The sequence below is a fragment of the Diplotaxodon limnothrissa genome, linkage group LG9, assembly GCF_057381915.1.
Source record: "Diplotaxodon limnothrissa isolate DT_005_m linkage group LG9, D_limnothrissa_male_GT1.1, whole genome shotgun sequence".
NCBI lineage: Eukaryota > Metazoa > Chordata > Actinopteri > Cichliformes > Cichlidae > Diplotaxodon > Diplotaxodon limnothrissa.
This window is the reverse complement of record NC_140604.1, coordinates 20673444-20689226: the sequence shown is the minus strand read 5'-3', so window position 1 is coordinate 20689226 and position 15783 is coordinate 20673444. Positions and strand designations below refer to the sequence as shown.

Genomic DNA, 15783 nt, shown 5'->3' with positions numbered 1-15783 from the left:
TTCAATATCCACATCCGTGAAAAGTTATGGTTCTCAAATAGATTGACATAATATAAATGACATAACTCTATGAAACATTTGCACTTATAAGCAAACAAACATATTGCCTGAGGCCTCAAGTATATCACATTGATTCTTGTATAAAAACATTTAACTGCAAAAGTGATTGGATTGAGAAATATTTTGATACATACCCGCCCCCCTTTTCATCTCTCTCTCTCTCTCTCAACAGACTTAACATCTATAATTATTGTGAACAGAAAAAACAAGTAGAACAACACTGTGGGTTCCCTTTTATTCTTAAAATTTTATGTACAAGTGTCAACTGATTTTTTTTTTTCAATGTACATTCAATATAAAGTTTATATACGTAATATTACATTGAACATTTCACAAATTGCACTAGTCTTTCACATAGATTGGTAATCAGAGTCAATGTCATTCGTCATGTCAGCAGAAGCTCATTTCAGGTGGTTATTATTCACTCATAAATATTCTAGTGCTTTTTGCATTCTGGGGGAGAGTTACTTTAAAAAATATGAGGCAGAAAAGGGTAGCCTTCAAAGAGAGAGCAGAATGAAGTATGAATAAGATCAGAGGAAAAAAAGGCTGGATATTATGAGAGCTCTGTGTCATCTTTGACAGAAGAGGACTGAAGCTGACCTGATCAAAGCAGACCAGAGGTCAGCAGAAGTCTAAGGGGTTAAAGTGGCATTTTCTTTTGGAGAAATAGGCCAGAGAAATCATACACATCCATTTCTTCATGTCCCGTGATTTTTTTTTTCTTTTCCACATGAGAATGCGTTAATATAGACAAGTAAACAAAATGTTTATTTCAGTGGTGGATAGGTCCTGTGCGCTTGTTCGTCACAAATGAGGCCTCAGAGATGTAAGGTTAAGGTAGCCAATCAGAATATGCCAAAGAGAAAAAAAAATTAACAAAAAAGAAGCCTCAGTCTTCCCATGACTGTCTAATGGAAAAAAAAAAATCAAGAGTAAAAAATATATTCATACAAAAAGTAAACTCTTCTCTGTCATTAGAAGAAATAAGAAAAGTAGAACAGAAACTAAACAAATGTGGTCATCCATTAAAACAAAGCATTTCTGAAGACTTGAGTGTCATTTGTAAGGGGCAAAGCAGAGTGACGCTGCAGGAGGTGTCGCAGAGGTTTTGGTGACAGTCAATGACGGCCCGCTCTCTCACTCGTCTTTTTTTCAGTTGTTTTGTTTTCCTCTCAACATCCCCTTCATGTGGGGAGCTGAACAGTCCCTCTCTGAGCTGCGGCCGTGAAGCTGCACTCTGGGTGCCTGAGCCTTTCAGTGTGCGTGTCCTTCAGCCTTGGTCTCCAGTGTCATTGTCCACAGGGGGTGGGACGTTGGGCATTACTGTGGTGCCCGTTCCTGCTGTAAGGTAACCTGCTACTCCTGGACCTACAATGACAGCAAGGCAGAAGAGACAGTTCAGATGTAAATTACAAGGATAGATGCAGGGCTAATGGGGAGCTAGAATGATGTACTACACACTAAGACACCAAGCATGGATGGGATGATCGCTACACTGGCTACAATGTTTTCCATGGGCTTAATTTAGTTTGACTACTGTGTAAACAACTAATGGATAATTTTCTAGAAAATCTGATTCTATTTTCTATGTTTTTCACTTGTAACTCTACATTTCAGCCTTTTAAAATGTGCTGGCTACATATTGCATACATAACACAAGCTGGCTGTTTTCCAATACACTGTTGAGGATCCAGAACGGGTGTTAAGAGGTAATGAATTATTTTCAGTGTGAGTAAGATGAAATGGGTGGGAATGGAGAATGGCATGTGCAGCCAGGATGGAGGTAAAGAGGAATGACGGTAGGAGCCAGGACGGTCTACCTGCATCAGAGCAAAAGAGAGGAGGGCTGTGAGGGCCCAGTTCAGGAGTCTAGAGCCCACCTCGCAGTGGGCTGCTGGCGGCCAGGAGAGAAGGAGTGGAAACCCCTGAGGAGGAAATGTGGAGGAAAAAAGAGGAAGGGAAGGGCCAGGAAGTTATAGGACAGCTGGGTTTAAGCATAAGTGAGGAGTCAGCCATAAGGTGTTTTGCCTTTTTAGGGTAAAGCAAAGCATTAAGATTCATCATCAGCTCAGAGAAAGATGCAGAAGACTTACCTTTTAAAGCACTTTATATTTTAACAGTTTAGCTTGTTATTCAGGTTAATCACTCTTCTAATATGCAAAAAAGAAAACTTTACCTGTCAGGTAACCTGCAGTCTGAGACTCTGAGATGAAAAGATCGTGTTTCTGGTCTTTGAAGGCACTCCATACTGAAGACTTTGCAAGAATTTCATTCACCTATGGAAAAAAAACAAGCAAGAGTTCAAATATTTGATTGTTAAATAAACAATCATACCAATCATTCGATGACTTTAATAATTCGATCATACCTGCTCTCCATACTGTAGACTACGAGTCATGGACTTCAGAGCTTTAACTATCTGGGCCTTAGTAGCTGAAGGGTTTTCTAACGTCTCCAGGCCGATTCCTTCCAGTAATTTCAAGAGGTATGGAACCAGCTCCACCCTCAGAGCCTGTTAAGTTGTTATAGAAAGTTCCATTAAGGACACATGAAACATAGTGAGGGATAATAACAGCAAGGGTGACAGTGCACCTGGGCAACTAGGTCTGTCTGCTCCTTCTGGAACATGCGGTTGAGAGCTTCACAAGCCAATCCAGCCATGTCCGCCCGAACCTTCATCCCTGTCATCAGAGGGCCAATAGTCTCCAGAGAAGCCATGGACCGTACACACAGCTACACGAAACAAAGCATATCTTAGTTGATGTGGGTGAGGTGTCACTTTTACATAAAACATTTAAACTGGCTTAAGATGGTTCTGATTTTTTGTAGTCTTGCATTAAAATTAGTTTCTTACCTCATTATCTGAAAGTACATGGATGAGGCGGATGGAGCTCTTGGGCACGGCATTGTTCTTGTGGTTGAGTGCCGCCAAGATCCGAGGCAGGTGGCCCAAAGGAGGGACCTGGTCGGCCAGCTGGCACTGTGTGCTGAACAGGCAAACTGCCGCCGTGGTAACCGTCTCCAGGGCCTCACCCTGCAGAAGATAACAGAATAAGACAGAAAAAGTCTAACTTCTGCATTCACTAGAAATTTGTACTGTTGTTTCTCAGTTAGGAAGCTCACATTGGGATTGTTCTTCTCCAGGAGCTCAGTCAGGGTTTCCAGAAGTGACACCAGGAACTCTCGAGGCTTGCGTAGCACCCACCCAGGCTGAGCAATAAAGATGCGCAAGAAGACTCCACCAACTTCAAGCTCGCCCTGTCCGGCTCCATAAGCCACTGTGAAGTCTTCTGGCAACTGAGCACACAGATTAGGAGTTTAGTTTCACATTCATAGTTCCTACAGATACACCAACTTAAAATAATGACTTTTCATACTTACTTTCCAGTTCACATCAGGATTATCTTTCTGCTGTTTAAAGTGCCTGGAAAAGATTTAAAGTGATTTAGTACAAGACATAAAACATCCTATTAGAGTGTCTAACTATTCTTTATCTGGTTAAAACAGTGTTTGTCACACACTCAAGCATCATCTCCCGGACAGTAGTAGACACTTTCTCCCTTGAGCTGTCATTCCAGATGAGCTCAGGGTTTTCGTGCGTTCCCTCAAATATGTGAACTGCTGCCTCAGCATTGTCCCGCATGGCATCCATGAATACACCAGGGAGGAAACGCATCAGTGTTAGACGCACCTAAAAGAGAAAGCAGAATATGAAACAGCAAAAGTGAGTTGAAGATATGTTGCGACACATCATAAGGTAAAAGGGAGAGGAGAGTGATTAAGTCTTTTATTTATTTTTTTAACTCCAATCTGACCTTTGGCCCAACCAGCTTGTCTGAAGTCATCTTTGAGAAGAGCTCTGCAGTCTGTGTGCGAACCTGGGGGTGTGTGCAATTACAGAAGAGGTCCAGCAAATAGATCAGAGCACCTGCAGGACATAAAGATTAACAGAAACATCTGTGATTCAAAATTCAGATAAATGTAGCCAGCAATCACTAAAAAACAAACAACAACAAAAACAAACAAACAGTAGAACACTGACCTTTGGCCATTGCCTCTTTGACGATCTTCGTGTTAGACGTGAGTGCATAGAGGGTTTCCAGCACCATTTGCCTGCCTGAAGGACACAAAGGAGTATTTCAGTGTGTGAAGATGCATTACAGGGATAGGGAGAAGAGGAAAGACAAAGAGTATGACAGTCAGTTGTGTTTTCTCACTGGAAGGAAGTGAGTGCAGCAGCACCAGAAGGTTGGACAACACTAGAGATTCAGCGATGTTGCTCACACACTCTTGATTTGATGTCACTGTATTCACAACCTGCAGAAGACACCAATATGATAACAATCCAGGGATTCACAGTAAGTACATGTAAGGACCCAAGACCTGTTGATCTCTACCTCCAAAACCAGCTGTTGCACTCTACCAGCTCCATGAACCCGCAACAAGGAGAAGAGCAGCTTGAAGTGACCGATGCACTCCGACTCTGATCCTGTAATTACACCAAGAGAAATACTTAGAAAGAAGCTCCAAACTCACAGCACTTAAATAAACATAACGTCAGTCAGTCTGGAAGCTCACCAGGGTTGTTCTTGATGACATTACGGAGGGCCTCTAAAGCCATTTCAGCAAAGCGAAGCCTTTCAGCGTGCTGCTGGGACTCTACCTTGTTACTCTGACTCATGGCCAGCAGAGTGTTGAGGTACTGAGCCTGGGAGCCAACATAGTCCAGCAGACTGGCTGCAAATGCTTTTGGGTACTGAAGACAGAGATTGTAAAACAAGTTACTTATGGATTACTAAAAGTCCAAACCTGAATTTGGTCCTAATTGTCTAATACTTTCTTCTCCTCACCTCCAGTGGAAAAGATGGCTGTTCATTGTAGACTCGGACAAAAATCTCACCCACTATGAGCTCCTTGCTGTGATCACTGAACACAAACTCAGCACCAAAGCTTTTATCATTTTCTCCCTGCCAAGAAACCAGAGAAGTTGCGTGATTCACTCCAGTTTTGGATCATTTATCGTGAAAGGCAGTCTGAAAGCACTTGTAAGTCATTCCTACTCTTTTGATGTTTCCCTCCTGCTGAATCTCTAGGAACTCCAGCAGCTCGGCTCGTGTCCCATTGTTCCAGATCAAGTAGGGATTCTCCGAGTTACTGTTCAGCAACTTCAAGACCTGAACGCAAAAAAGAGAAGTTTGCTTTGAGCACAGCATTTGGCCTCTGCTCACTGATGCTTAGCAACGTCCATTAATGTCTACTTAGCAACATATTCAACTGACCTCAGCGGGAGATGTCGTGCCCAGCTTCCTTGAGATGTATGGAGTCAGCATGGCTGCTAAGCTCTTTCGGATAGTGGGGTTCTCTGGAGGCGTACCCTCTATGCCATTGGTCTCTGAAACAGGGTTGTTTCCATCAGGGCTTTGTGGCGTTGGTGTGTAGCCTGCCAGACGGCTCAGGGCTATGAGGCTGAGTTTGGCCAAGTTGTTAGCGACCTCCTGCTGGTTTGTGTCCTGACTAGCCTGCACGCCACTCTCCTCTAGAGTGTAGTCGTAGTTGAACAGATAGACCAGCAGGTGCCAAAGCACACCAGCGTGGTACAGATGGGTCTGTAGGAAGAAATCCACCGCAAAGGAGCTGACGCACTGAACCGCCAGGGCTGCAGTCTTTGAGAGACCCTGAGAGGAAGCGAGGAAAATTGGAAATTGCTATTTTTAGTTCAAACTGCTGAAAAGAAAAAGAAGAATAAAGCACACACAGAAGATGCAAGACTGACCTTTCCATAGTACAAGATGTGACAGAGGTCTCGGATGATATTGGGCATTTCGATGATTTTTTCCCTGCATTCCTCAAACTGAGCTGCTACACTGTAGCACTTACAGATGTGCCCACACACCTGTGGTACGATTGGCATTTAGAAAGCGTGATAAAATGACAAGATCAAAATGTGCACATACAGAAATGTGACTGCAAGGAAAGGGAAATCATGTGTTTTGTCATCACCTGTACAGCCATGTCAACAGGCTTGCTGGACGCAGTTAATACAGCGACACACCGAGACAGAGCCTCCAACAATATCTGAATAAAAACAAGCACAATTTCATTATTCACATACCACAGCTTCTCCACATGCCCCAGCATACTTACACATAACCACATGAAGTACATTTTTTATTTCCCTTAAACTGCCTGATATTTCACAGCTTTTTAAGACGTTTAATACCTCAATGCCGTTGTCCCGTCGCAGTTCCTCTGCATTAAGAGCCGAGCAGTTTACAGTGTGGAAGGCGAGTTCAGCAGCAGCCGGGAGAAGAGGGGACGTTTTTGAGAAAAGCTGATTATCTTCCGTCTCCATTGTGATTGTTTTGATGAGCATGGGATAACCAGCATATTTGTAAGGCTCCAGTTCTGAGGAAGTAGTGAAAGAATCAGCAGCATTAGCTGAAAGACTGCAGCTGAAGGAACTCTCACTCTCTCTTCTTGCATACTGCGAGGCTATGTTTTACAGGAGATAGAATAAACAGCAATAAAAACAAACCTTGTTTATGCCGGTTGAACAGGATGCTCTGGGCTTTGAGGATGAGAATGATGTTTTCTGGGTCGGGGCCATCCACGATTCGCGCAGTCTTTGTGCAGAGGAACTCATAGGCTTTGTTAACTTTTTCAAACATATCCTAAAACACATTAAAAAAAAGTTGCTGAAATCAAATTCATAATTACTTTTAACCTAAGCAAAGTCATTTTTGTAGAGCTGGTGATGACTGTACGCACTCTGCCCTCTGGGTTTTTGTCAGGATGGTACTTCTGTGCCAGCCTGAAGTAGGCTTTCCTGATTTTACTCTCTTCGTGCCTAAAGACAAAAAGCCAAAAAAAGAGGGTGCATTTAATGACAGCAACTCAAAGCATTCTCTATATATCTATACATCTCTCTATATACCTGTATCTATCTATATATAGACATCTATGATTATAGTAAAAAATGTAATGCATGTTGCCTGCTACTTTGAAAACAACAACACTCACTGCCCCTGTCCTTTGGGGAGGTTGAGGACTTCAAAGGCATCGTCCACAGACATTGAAGGAGGTTTCTTCTCCACTTCCCTCTTCCAGGCTTCAAGAGTGTCTTTAAGCAGCTTCACCTGAAGGGACAATCAAATCATGATACTTTTAAAAACCAAACATTTTAAACACAAAAAAGAAAAAGTAGAAAATTTTCAATATTGACGTACGGCATCTCGGATAGGCCAGTCAGGGAAGCGGGTGCTGTCACACAAATGTCTGAGGTAGTAGATGTTGCAGAAGAGCTCATTGTCCAGCTGAGGGAAGCTAATGACTGGGATGGGACAGTACTGGTAAAGGGCCCGCGTGTTGCTCTGCAGCCTGGGGCTAAAGTCAGCAACATGGGCCGCTATCTTCTCTATCATCATCCGCCTGAAACAGAATTCAAAAAGAAACTTTTAAAACTCTCAGAAATTAGACAATGTCTATTGTTGCTGCAGTTATCTGTACATGATCTTTAAGTAAGCTAGTTACGCAAGACAGAGACTACTTCTGACCTCATCTCGCTGCTCCAAATTGCCTCAGGCGTGTCAAATTCTCCCAGAAAAATCTCAGAGAATCGCTCGGCCTCGTAGTTCTCCAGATAACACACCATGGCTTCAGGCAACACAGGTCCCAGAACACTACGCTGCACAATGTCCTGACCCTTAGACTGTGAAGACAGCGCAACAGGTCAATGCCATTTTCAAAAGGATCTAAGATTCAAAGGATATCATCTATTGTAAAATATAAGGAACTTCACCTCCTCTGATTTGAATGCTTGTTTCAGATGAGTGTACTTCAGGAATCTGAAGACATCAGACAAAAATCACAGACATCAGTATCAACACTACATACATACACAAAACTGTTATAAAACTCCTTTCTAGAAAAGATTTTGCCAGCTGACTGCGCCGTGCTTTCACCTTGCCACAGGAAGCACGTTGGAGCCTGTGTACATCATGATGAAGAAGAAGACACCAGTCAAATAGAGACGCTGCAGGTTGGGGTTGTCCTGCATCACCAGGTACAGAACATTGGCCACCTTTTCCACCAGAATGGGGTCAAAGGTTAGGAGCAGCTGCAGAGGACAAAGAGAAGCATTTTATTCAGTTCAGTGATGAGTATCATCTGGTCATGTGACACAACTTCAAGACGAATTGTGCAACTACCTGGACAATGTGTGGGAGACAGGCATTGTCAGCAATCATCCTTTTGATCTTAGGTAAAGGACGGATAATGGCATTGTCTTGGTCCCTGAGTAAAGAAAAACAATTAATAAATCCTACTGTATATAATACATAAAATAAAGTTGTAAAAGAGGACAGGTGGTTTATTTGGCGCTCACACAACCATAGAGACAATTTCAATGGGTCCCACCTGCTGGGATAGTACGAGCACATCGTGATGAGCATGTTAAGGATGAGGGTTGCCAGGTCAGACTCATTCATCACTGCCTGCCCTGTAGCCAGGAGGCACCACTTCAATTGAGGAATGGCCTGCAGGGGGCGCCATCCGTCCATCCCCTGAGCCCAGCAGCGTGTCTTTGCTGTCAGCACACCTGTACTCCAAAACTCCTGCATCTGAAAAAGATAAATAAAACACAATGGTGAGCAGAAATAGAAGCTGAAAACTAAGCAACTCAAAACAAAGACAAAACCACACAGAAATAAATGTAGACAACTGCATGAGATCAACAAAAATGAACAAAATGTTGCACTGCAGTAACTGAGGTAATGCACTAATGTTATATTCAATTAAATTTATTTAATAATTGTACTTTGTTTTATTGATTTAACACAAATGATAAAAACTGATGGGATGTTTTTCAGTTCACTGAGTACTGTGGCATTTTCTTCTCTGTATAAAATGACTTTACAAATAAAATTGAAGTAAAATTCTAATGTTATATTTTTTAATTACAAACCTCCTCAAAGCTGAAAGGTCCTCTTCTCTCCTTGTCTGCATTACCAAAGTACCACTCCTTCTCGCTTTCCCTCTTCATATCTGGTGCTGCCTCCAACACGTTGCTCTGTGGAAATTGAAGACATCCTTTGAAACTGCGCAAACATTAGTTACGCAAGAGTCAATGCCATTTTAATTCATCTGAAAACATCTGGCTGTGCGGTTGAGCTCATCAAACAAATTAGAAAAATGCTACAGCCCTTTTTTAACAAGTGTTGACCTCTGGGGCTGAAGAAGCTGACGTTAAAGTGCTAAAATGCCATTCTCTCTGTAGGCGACTTGTAGATGGTTCAAAAATGGAGTCAATCCCAATTGTCGTTTTTACAAAGCCTTTTCACAGCCTGCTACAAAAATATTTGTCCTCTATGGATACTCTCCTCCTTCATAACAACTCTAAGGGAATAATGGAGTTAGGGGCACTACTGCTTTCATTGACTGGTGTCACAAAGCCTTCTGGAGACAATCCCTCTGTGCTAGGCTTAACTTCTGCTAACTCAAGTCTGTGAACTAAACCTCGACCCTGTGCACTTGCTTTTTTGACCATTTCATTGAAACTATAAGAAATAAGGTAGCTTCTTATGTGGCACAGCCAGTCTGTTACTGAGCACGTATAATCATGTATGTGCATGAGCGCATCACACCCATACATTTAGACAAGCAGCTTGATAATCATGCTCGACAGTGGTAACTCGTCCAACTTCTTTTTTAAATATGGTTATTTCTGGAACAAAAAAAGACTACTGTCGCATCTAAAGTCAGAATCTAAAAACAAAACGAAGTACAAACAGAAACCAATTAGCCTCTTTCTTTTTTCTTTTTACCTGTAGCGGCACGGTAGCTCTGCTGGTGTGCAGATGTGCCAAAGTGAGCAGGTCCACCAAAATACGAACTCCATTTGAGTCCATGACATCCTTCACGTTTTTCTATAGAAGAAAGGGGAATTAATGCACAGAAAAAACAAAACGATGGGTTAAATTAGCATGCAACGCAAAGAGACTAATTGTATAGCTTACCTTGTGGAGAATGAGCTTGTAGAGGAAGAGTATGAGTCTGTCTCTTTCCAGTCTGTCTGTACACTTTAATGACAAACGTGTGTTAGATTTCAGGAGTAATTAAACAACACAAAAGCAGAGTGAAATGAGTTTGCCAGCATTTACCCGGTCCAGCATCCCCACGATGTATTTTGTGTCAGTGAAGGGGCCAATCTCTTCATAGCACTTGCCGTAGACTATTGCGAGTGCCTGCAGGCACAGGCACTTCATTGTAACTTTGGGTGTAAGCAAAAAGCGGTGGTAGAGTTCGTTGAAGAACTCGTATCTGAAAACACAACGAAGGGGAAGCATGACTCCTCTTTATAGATTTGGGAGGGAATAATGACATGGGCGTAGCTCGCTTGGAGGTTAAAAATCTTACGATCTCTTGATAGCACTCGATTCTTCGTTTTCGTCCTCCTCAAGCAGCAGTCGCAAGTAATAATCCCCAATTTTTATCTCATCTGAAAGGCACTCATATTTCACCTGTAACAAAAAGATGACACATAGGAGCACGGATTTGAATAATGACATGTTTATCTGCATACCACTGGAATAAGACTGGATTACAATTTTCTGGTTTTACCTTACAATCTACAGTTTTCTTTTGATTTAAATATTATACAAGTTTACTATAAAATGATTTTCTAAAGTAAATGACAGCCCAGAGACTGAACCGTACTAGTAATTGAGCACAAACCTCAAACTCCTGATGGTTCCAGGAGATAACTGTGGCACTGCCCAGCTCGCGGTCCACGCCAAAGGAACGCATCTCCCCCTCCAGGGCATCGCGAAGTTCCTCCCTTGTTTTAAAGTTCCAGATGAGGTTGGATCGCGCATGGTCAAGCTGGAATCTTAATGAAAAAACAGGACCGAGACGCTTGATCATGTCCTTTTAAAAATGTAAGTGGATCATACCAACAAGCCAAGCTTTATGATGCCTACATACATCCTAACAACGTTTTAACGTTTCCATATATAAACTTACTTGCTCATCACTTCAAAGATGACAGCTGGCCACTAATAAGCATTCTAAGCTCTGGTTGTGTAACCGATATTTCACTCAACAGTGAAAATTCTGCCCACTTCACATGGTTAGTGGTTATTTCTCCACATTACTGCTTGTTACTTCCTGTGTGGGTGCCCCTTTATTGTGCAGTATTGGCACAATAAAGTACAGCAAAAGAAGGTCCCATACTCACATCTGATTGCAATTTTGGGTTACCATAGTTAGAAATTTCTACCTGTAGTAGAAGAGCTCCCAGTTTGCTTCAATCTTTATCCTCTGCCTCCTCTTTCTCAGGATGACAGGTTTTTGGTTTGGATTCTGAAATTAAATCACAAAGGGACATCTTTGTAAGGTATTCCACATTATTCACAGACTTCAGTGTTTGCTCTGTCACATCACGGCACACAGAGTGGTAAAGACAGCGACAACATGAGCAACATTTTAGACAGAAAAGAATAATAAAGTGAAATTCAATGAATGGATAATAACATGTTGGGGTGGTTTTTTTAGAATGGAGGAAGTCAGATATTAGAAAAATTAAACACAAATATTAAAAACAAAACAAAACAATGAACCGTACAAACACAGAATAAAACAAACACAAAAAACCAAGGTGGGATCCCAAAGTTGGGTGTGTTCAGGAGAACCAGGTCTGTGGCATGTTTACGCTCTACATACCTATGTGAAGCTAATTTATGGTTTCAAAATTATGAACACAGTTCTCATGCATTTGATGAGTGCCTTTTCACAGCACTACCGCCAACTCCGAGTTTCAGAATGCAAAACATTGTAGTTTAGGTGCTAGAAAGGATAACAACAATTTTTCTGAAATTTCATCAAGGATATTAAAAAACACTGCTGCATGGGATATTTGTAAAGGTCTTATTGTTTAAGGCTGTGTGTGGTCATTATTTATTGATAACTAAATATGCAGGTAAGCATATATATAGCTACAAGCATACTTATAGCTGCAAAGATTCAGTTCAGCCTGTGCTCCACCCTGAACATGCCCTCTGTTGTCAAAAGGAGAAGAAAAGACATGACGTGCTCTTTCATCACACTTTTTTCCTGGGTTCTATTTTAAGACTCCTGGAAATCCCTTTTGGATGTCAAGATGCGACTGCCCGACTAAATAACACGAAACCAAACAAAAACACGCCTGATGGGTCTCGTGAAGATGAAAAATGGTTTAATCGAGAGAAAGAACATGGAGAGAATGGAAAAAGGATCCCATTGGTCAGTCCTACTTACCAGGTTATTTCTGTCCTGCTGCAAATTTTGACAGCAGAGAAACCACACAAGACAAGGGGAGGGAGGAGTGGAGACACACAGAGAGATTATTGTTCCTCAGATCAAACAGATGAATTGCAGCTAAAGGGTCACAGATCACGATGCTACTAATATACAAAGTGAGAGTCATAAAAGTTACAACTAAATCTGTGATTTAATAGATGACTTTACACAAGATTTCTGTAGTACTGCATGACTAATTTTGTAATTATACTCATTTGAAAAACAGTAACAAATCCAAAAATAAAAAGGTGGCCGTGATTCACAGAGAAAGCAAACCAATCATTGTACTTCTCTGTTCAGTAAATCTGGGGTGATTATCATGCAGCCAGAGAAACAGAAAGAGAAGAAACGTAACTTCATTTTATTTTTAAGGGAGTCTTGATTTAGGGTGCACAAGGAGCAGGCAATACCTGATATAGCTTGGTGGCTGTCACCACCAATCTTGACCCACCCAAATATTTTTTGGGTGTACAAAAACAAAACAAAACACCTATTTGTGTTCAGACTGAAACACCACGCATCCAAACAGAGGTTTTCCTTAAGAGTAAGCGGTAACCCTTCGCATTCTGCACCTCGCCATACAAAGAGTTAAGCAAAATTTTCTCCATACCTAAATAAAAGATTTATGGCAAACACATATGAAAGGAGCACAAGCAGTGTATAGAGCATATAACTGAGGCACATATTTTTCAAAGAAAGGTCAAATGTGATTGCAGCAAAGCTCTAACTGCCATACATGCAAAATACCAGCAGCAAGTGGAAAGTCTGCCATTGAGTTTGTCTTTGGATTCTGCAGCACTATTCAGCATCAGCACGAGAATAGAAAAAGATGAAAGTTAAAGCAACCTGAGCAGAACACACTTGCAGCAGCAGCTCTTTTGATAGCTCAGAGGTTAAACAGCCATGAAGTCTTTTTACAAATTAAAAGATATCATTCTCACCTCCTTCTGGGCTATGCCCATTTTATCTCTCCAGTGCATCAGCACGAGATCAGCTTTCTCCTTGGCAAACTTCTCCACTTCTTTGGCTGCTTTTCCTGCTATCCGCTGCCATTCAGGCACCTTGTTTCGATTCAGCTGGTCCTGTGGGAAACAAAGATATAAAAACAATTACAGATGGCAAACATTTTATTTTTTACTGACTCCATTACATTAAGGTGCATGTCTGTCCACATACCGTAGCGATTTTCAAGTTGTCACGGACGTGCATTCTGTCCACATCTTTCTCTGGGACAGGGTCAGGACTGTCCAGGTATGCCAACAGGCCTGTTGGCTACAAGCATAGAGATGAACAAGCCGAAATGAAATAAATGAAGACTTTAAACAAGCTACCTCAGCTGCCAGCAAAAAGTACAGGCTATTACCATCATCACACTAAAAGCTTCTGGCATGAGTATTGGAACGGCATCAATTTTTTTTTTCTTCTAAGAGTCTGAAATCGGCTTACCAGTATCCTCTTGAGAAGGTTTATTGCTACAGGGTTCTCTGCTGTCCACAGTCCCACCAAGTGACGACTGAGTTGCCTGAGAAACATCATTTATTGGCAGATATTTATCACCAGTAACAAGTAAAATTCTGTCCTATGATGCTTATCTGCATAGATTTTTACTGAAATACAAATACAGTAGAGGAAAAACCTGCAGCAGCAAAAAGATAAGAAAAAAAACTACATTACTATGTGTCAGTGTTCATGTTTACTGAGATCAGACCTGTTGGTAAGCATCCGCTGGTCTGCACTAATGGTGAACAGAGATGTGTGCAGATGTCTCGGCAGCGCCCCTTCACTCAAGGCCAGCTCCTGCATCTTGGTGGCTATTTCCTTGTCTCCCTCCTGAATGTAAATAAAGCTTAGTTGGTTATTATCATAAATCCTGAGGCGCAACACATCCAGACGTCACTGTATAGCACCTACAAAAAGACTTACCTCAATAATAGCTTTCATCACCAGACCTGCTCCCTTCACTATAGCCATAGAAGGATGCTAAAGAAACGAACATCACCATTCAATATATTTTACATTTTTGTCTTAATCAGACTAATTGTTGACAGTATTCCTAATTTACTTTCCTCTCCATTTAGTTTCTTGCTTGTCAAGTTACCCACCTGGAATAGCTTGAAAAGTGTTCGCCCATTAGAGGCGACCATCTCAAGCAGCATGTCAAACTGCTGCCCCTCAGTGGTTTCACTGTAGGGGGCGCAGAGTGCAAAGGTTAAAAAGTCCAACAAAGAGCTGATGACCAAAGCTCCTGTTCCATGGTCCTGGAAAATATGAGAAAAAGAGAAATAACATTAGAAACATAGTATATATGATGTGATTTTTTAAATACAAAAAAGTTATGAATGTCCTTGTATGCCTGAGCTTCAGAAAAAAGGAGAGAAAAACAGCTTGCTGACAATAAAAAGACATGTACCACATTAGTAATGAATTTTTCAAGAAGGTTTTCAAGGAACTTCTTGGAGGATAGCAGCGAGGCCTTGTTCAGCTGCTCCTGCCTCAGGTCATAATCATCATGCATCGGCTGGAGAAAAAGATCAAAGAAAAAAAAATCTCAGTCAAACTGCAAACTCCATGTCCCTGTACAGTCATAGCAAAAAGAAAGTGCACCCTCTATCAACTCTAATTTTTTTATGTAACAGGACACAGTGGGGGGGAAAAAAATCATCTGGTCTTTACAAAATTTTAAATTATTTAAATGTTGTGGAGGAATATTTGCTCACTCTTCTTTATAGCATTGTTTCAATTCAATGAGCTTTACGGGCATTTGTGTATGCACAGCTCTCTTAAAGGCCCGCAGCAACATTTCAATCACGCTAAGGTCTGGACTTGTCCAAAACCTTGTCCTTAGACTTGAAAGACGAGTGCTTTCTTTTTACCATGGGTTTAAATATGTTTGACATCTCCATACTTAGGTGACTTACACACATAAGAGCACAGAGCATGTCTATAGCAGCATGTGTCACGCCATTGTTGTTCCTTTTTAAAGCTTTTACCGTCTTTACTCCCAACTTTTCCCTGAACCTAAAACACACAGACAAATTAGCAGATTTAAAAACACAACTAAACATTCAGGAACAGAAACAGTATTATTTTTGTGTTTTTTGTTTTTTTTTTTTTACATACATTATAAAAACAGGTCTGGGGTTGGATACACAAAGAATTCATTGCTTCAGAGGTGGCTTGTTGTTTCTCGTGCTTTTCAGCCATCTTTCAGGAAAGAGTTTATTGTTTATTTAGCACAGTGTGTGTATTGTGAATCTGGCAGGGAAACACCAAGCTACGCTAGCAATGAATCTCTCAGGATAACCAATTCTGGCTCATTTGCTTCACAGGGAACAAGGAATAAACAGTAAATACAGTTCCTCTCATACATCTCAGTGACCCCGGAAG

At 41.4% G+C, this 15783-nt stretch overlaps 1 protein-coding gene across 1 annotated transcript in view; it reads right to left on the bottom strand.

Annotated features, from left to right (window-relative positions):
• Nucleotides 1–402: 402 nt before the first annotated feature.
• dnajc13 (dnaJ homolog subfamily C member 13) overlaps nucleotides 403–15783 on the bottom strand; it is a 31324-nt gene continuing 15943 nt past the window's right edge. The window contains exons 13-56 of the mRNA XM_085362828.1: nucleotides 15315–15414; nucleotides 14807–14914; nucleotides 14499–14654; nucleotides 14320–14376; nucleotides 14105–14226; nucleotides 13843–13918; nucleotides 13573–13668; nucleotides 13338–13478; nucleotides 12355–12372; nucleotides 11339–11421; nucleotides 10795–10948; nucleotides 10477–10580; nucleotides 10221–10380; nucleotides 10077–10139; nucleotides 9885–9986; nucleotides 9026–9130; nucleotides 8479–8681; nucleotides 8271–8355; nucleotides 8025–8179; nucleotides 7862–7907; nucleotides 7617–7771; nucleotides 7290–7491; nucleotides 7084–7199; nucleotides 6832–6910; nucleotides 6599–6734; nucleotides 6284–6468; nucleotides 6064–6138; nucleotides 5837–5956; nucleotides 5343–5738; nucleotides 5124–5237; nucleotides 4914–5030; nucleotides 4642–4819; nucleotides 4461–4552; nucleotides 4281–4380; nucleotides 4106–4180; nucleotides 3879–3991; nucleotides 3585–3754; nucleotides 3445–3487; nucleotides 3187–3360; nucleotides 2918–3097; nucleotides 2656–2796; nucleotides 2432–2575; nucleotides 2240–2339; nucleotides 403–1431 (exon numbers count right to left, since the gene is read on the bottom strand). Coding sequence (XP_085218954.1) covers nucleotides 1334–1431; nucleotides 2240–2339; nucleotides 2432–2575; nucleotides 2656–2796; nucleotides 2918–3097; nucleotides 3187–3360; nucleotides 3445–3487; nucleotides 3585–3754; nucleotides 3879–3991; nucleotides 4106–4180; nucleotides 4281–4380; nucleotides 4461–4552; nucleotides 4642–4819; nucleotides 4914–5030; nucleotides 5124–5237; nucleotides 5343–5738; nucleotides 5837–5956; nucleotides 6064–6138; nucleotides 6284–6468; nucleotides 6599–6734; nucleotides 6832–6910; nucleotides 7084–7199; nucleotides 7290–7491; nucleotides 7617–7771; nucleotides 7862–7907; nucleotides 8025–8179; nucleotides 8271–8355; nucleotides 8479–8681; nucleotides 9026–9130; nucleotides 9885–9986; nucleotides 10077–10139; nucleotides 10221–10380; nucleotides 10477–10580; nucleotides 10795–10948; nucleotides 11339–11421; nucleotides 12355–12372; nucleotides 13338–13478; nucleotides 13573–13668; nucleotides 13843–13918; nucleotides 14105–14226; nucleotides 14320–14376; nucleotides 14499–14654; nucleotides 14807–14914; nucleotides 15315–15414 — 5437 coding nt within the window. The 3' untranslated portion in view covers nucleotides 403–1333. The remainder of the gene's footprint in view (nucleotides 1432–2239; nucleotides 2340–2431; nucleotides 2576–2655; nucleotides 2797–2917; nucleotides 3098–3186; nucleotides 3361–3444; nucleotides 3488–3584; nucleotides 3755–3878; nucleotides 3992–4105; nucleotides 4181–4280; nucleotides 4381–4460; nucleotides 4553–4641; nucleotides 4820–4913; nucleotides 5031–5123; nucleotides 5238–5342; nucleotides 5739–5836; nucleotides 5957–6063; nucleotides 6139–6283; nucleotides 6469–6598; nucleotides 6735–6831; nucleotides 6911–7083; nucleotides 7200–7289; nucleotides 7492–7616; nucleotides 7772–7861; nucleotides 7908–8024; nucleotides 8180–8270; nucleotides 8356–8478; nucleotides 8682–9025; nucleotides 9131–9884; nucleotides 9987–10076; nucleotides 10140–10220; nucleotides 10381–10476; nucleotides 10581–10794; nucleotides 10949–11338; nucleotides 11422–12354; nucleotides 12373–13337; nucleotides 13479–13572; nucleotides 13669–13842; nucleotides 13919–14104; nucleotides 14227–14319; nucleotides 14377–14498; nucleotides 14655–14806; nucleotides 14915–15314; nucleotides 15415–15783) is intronic.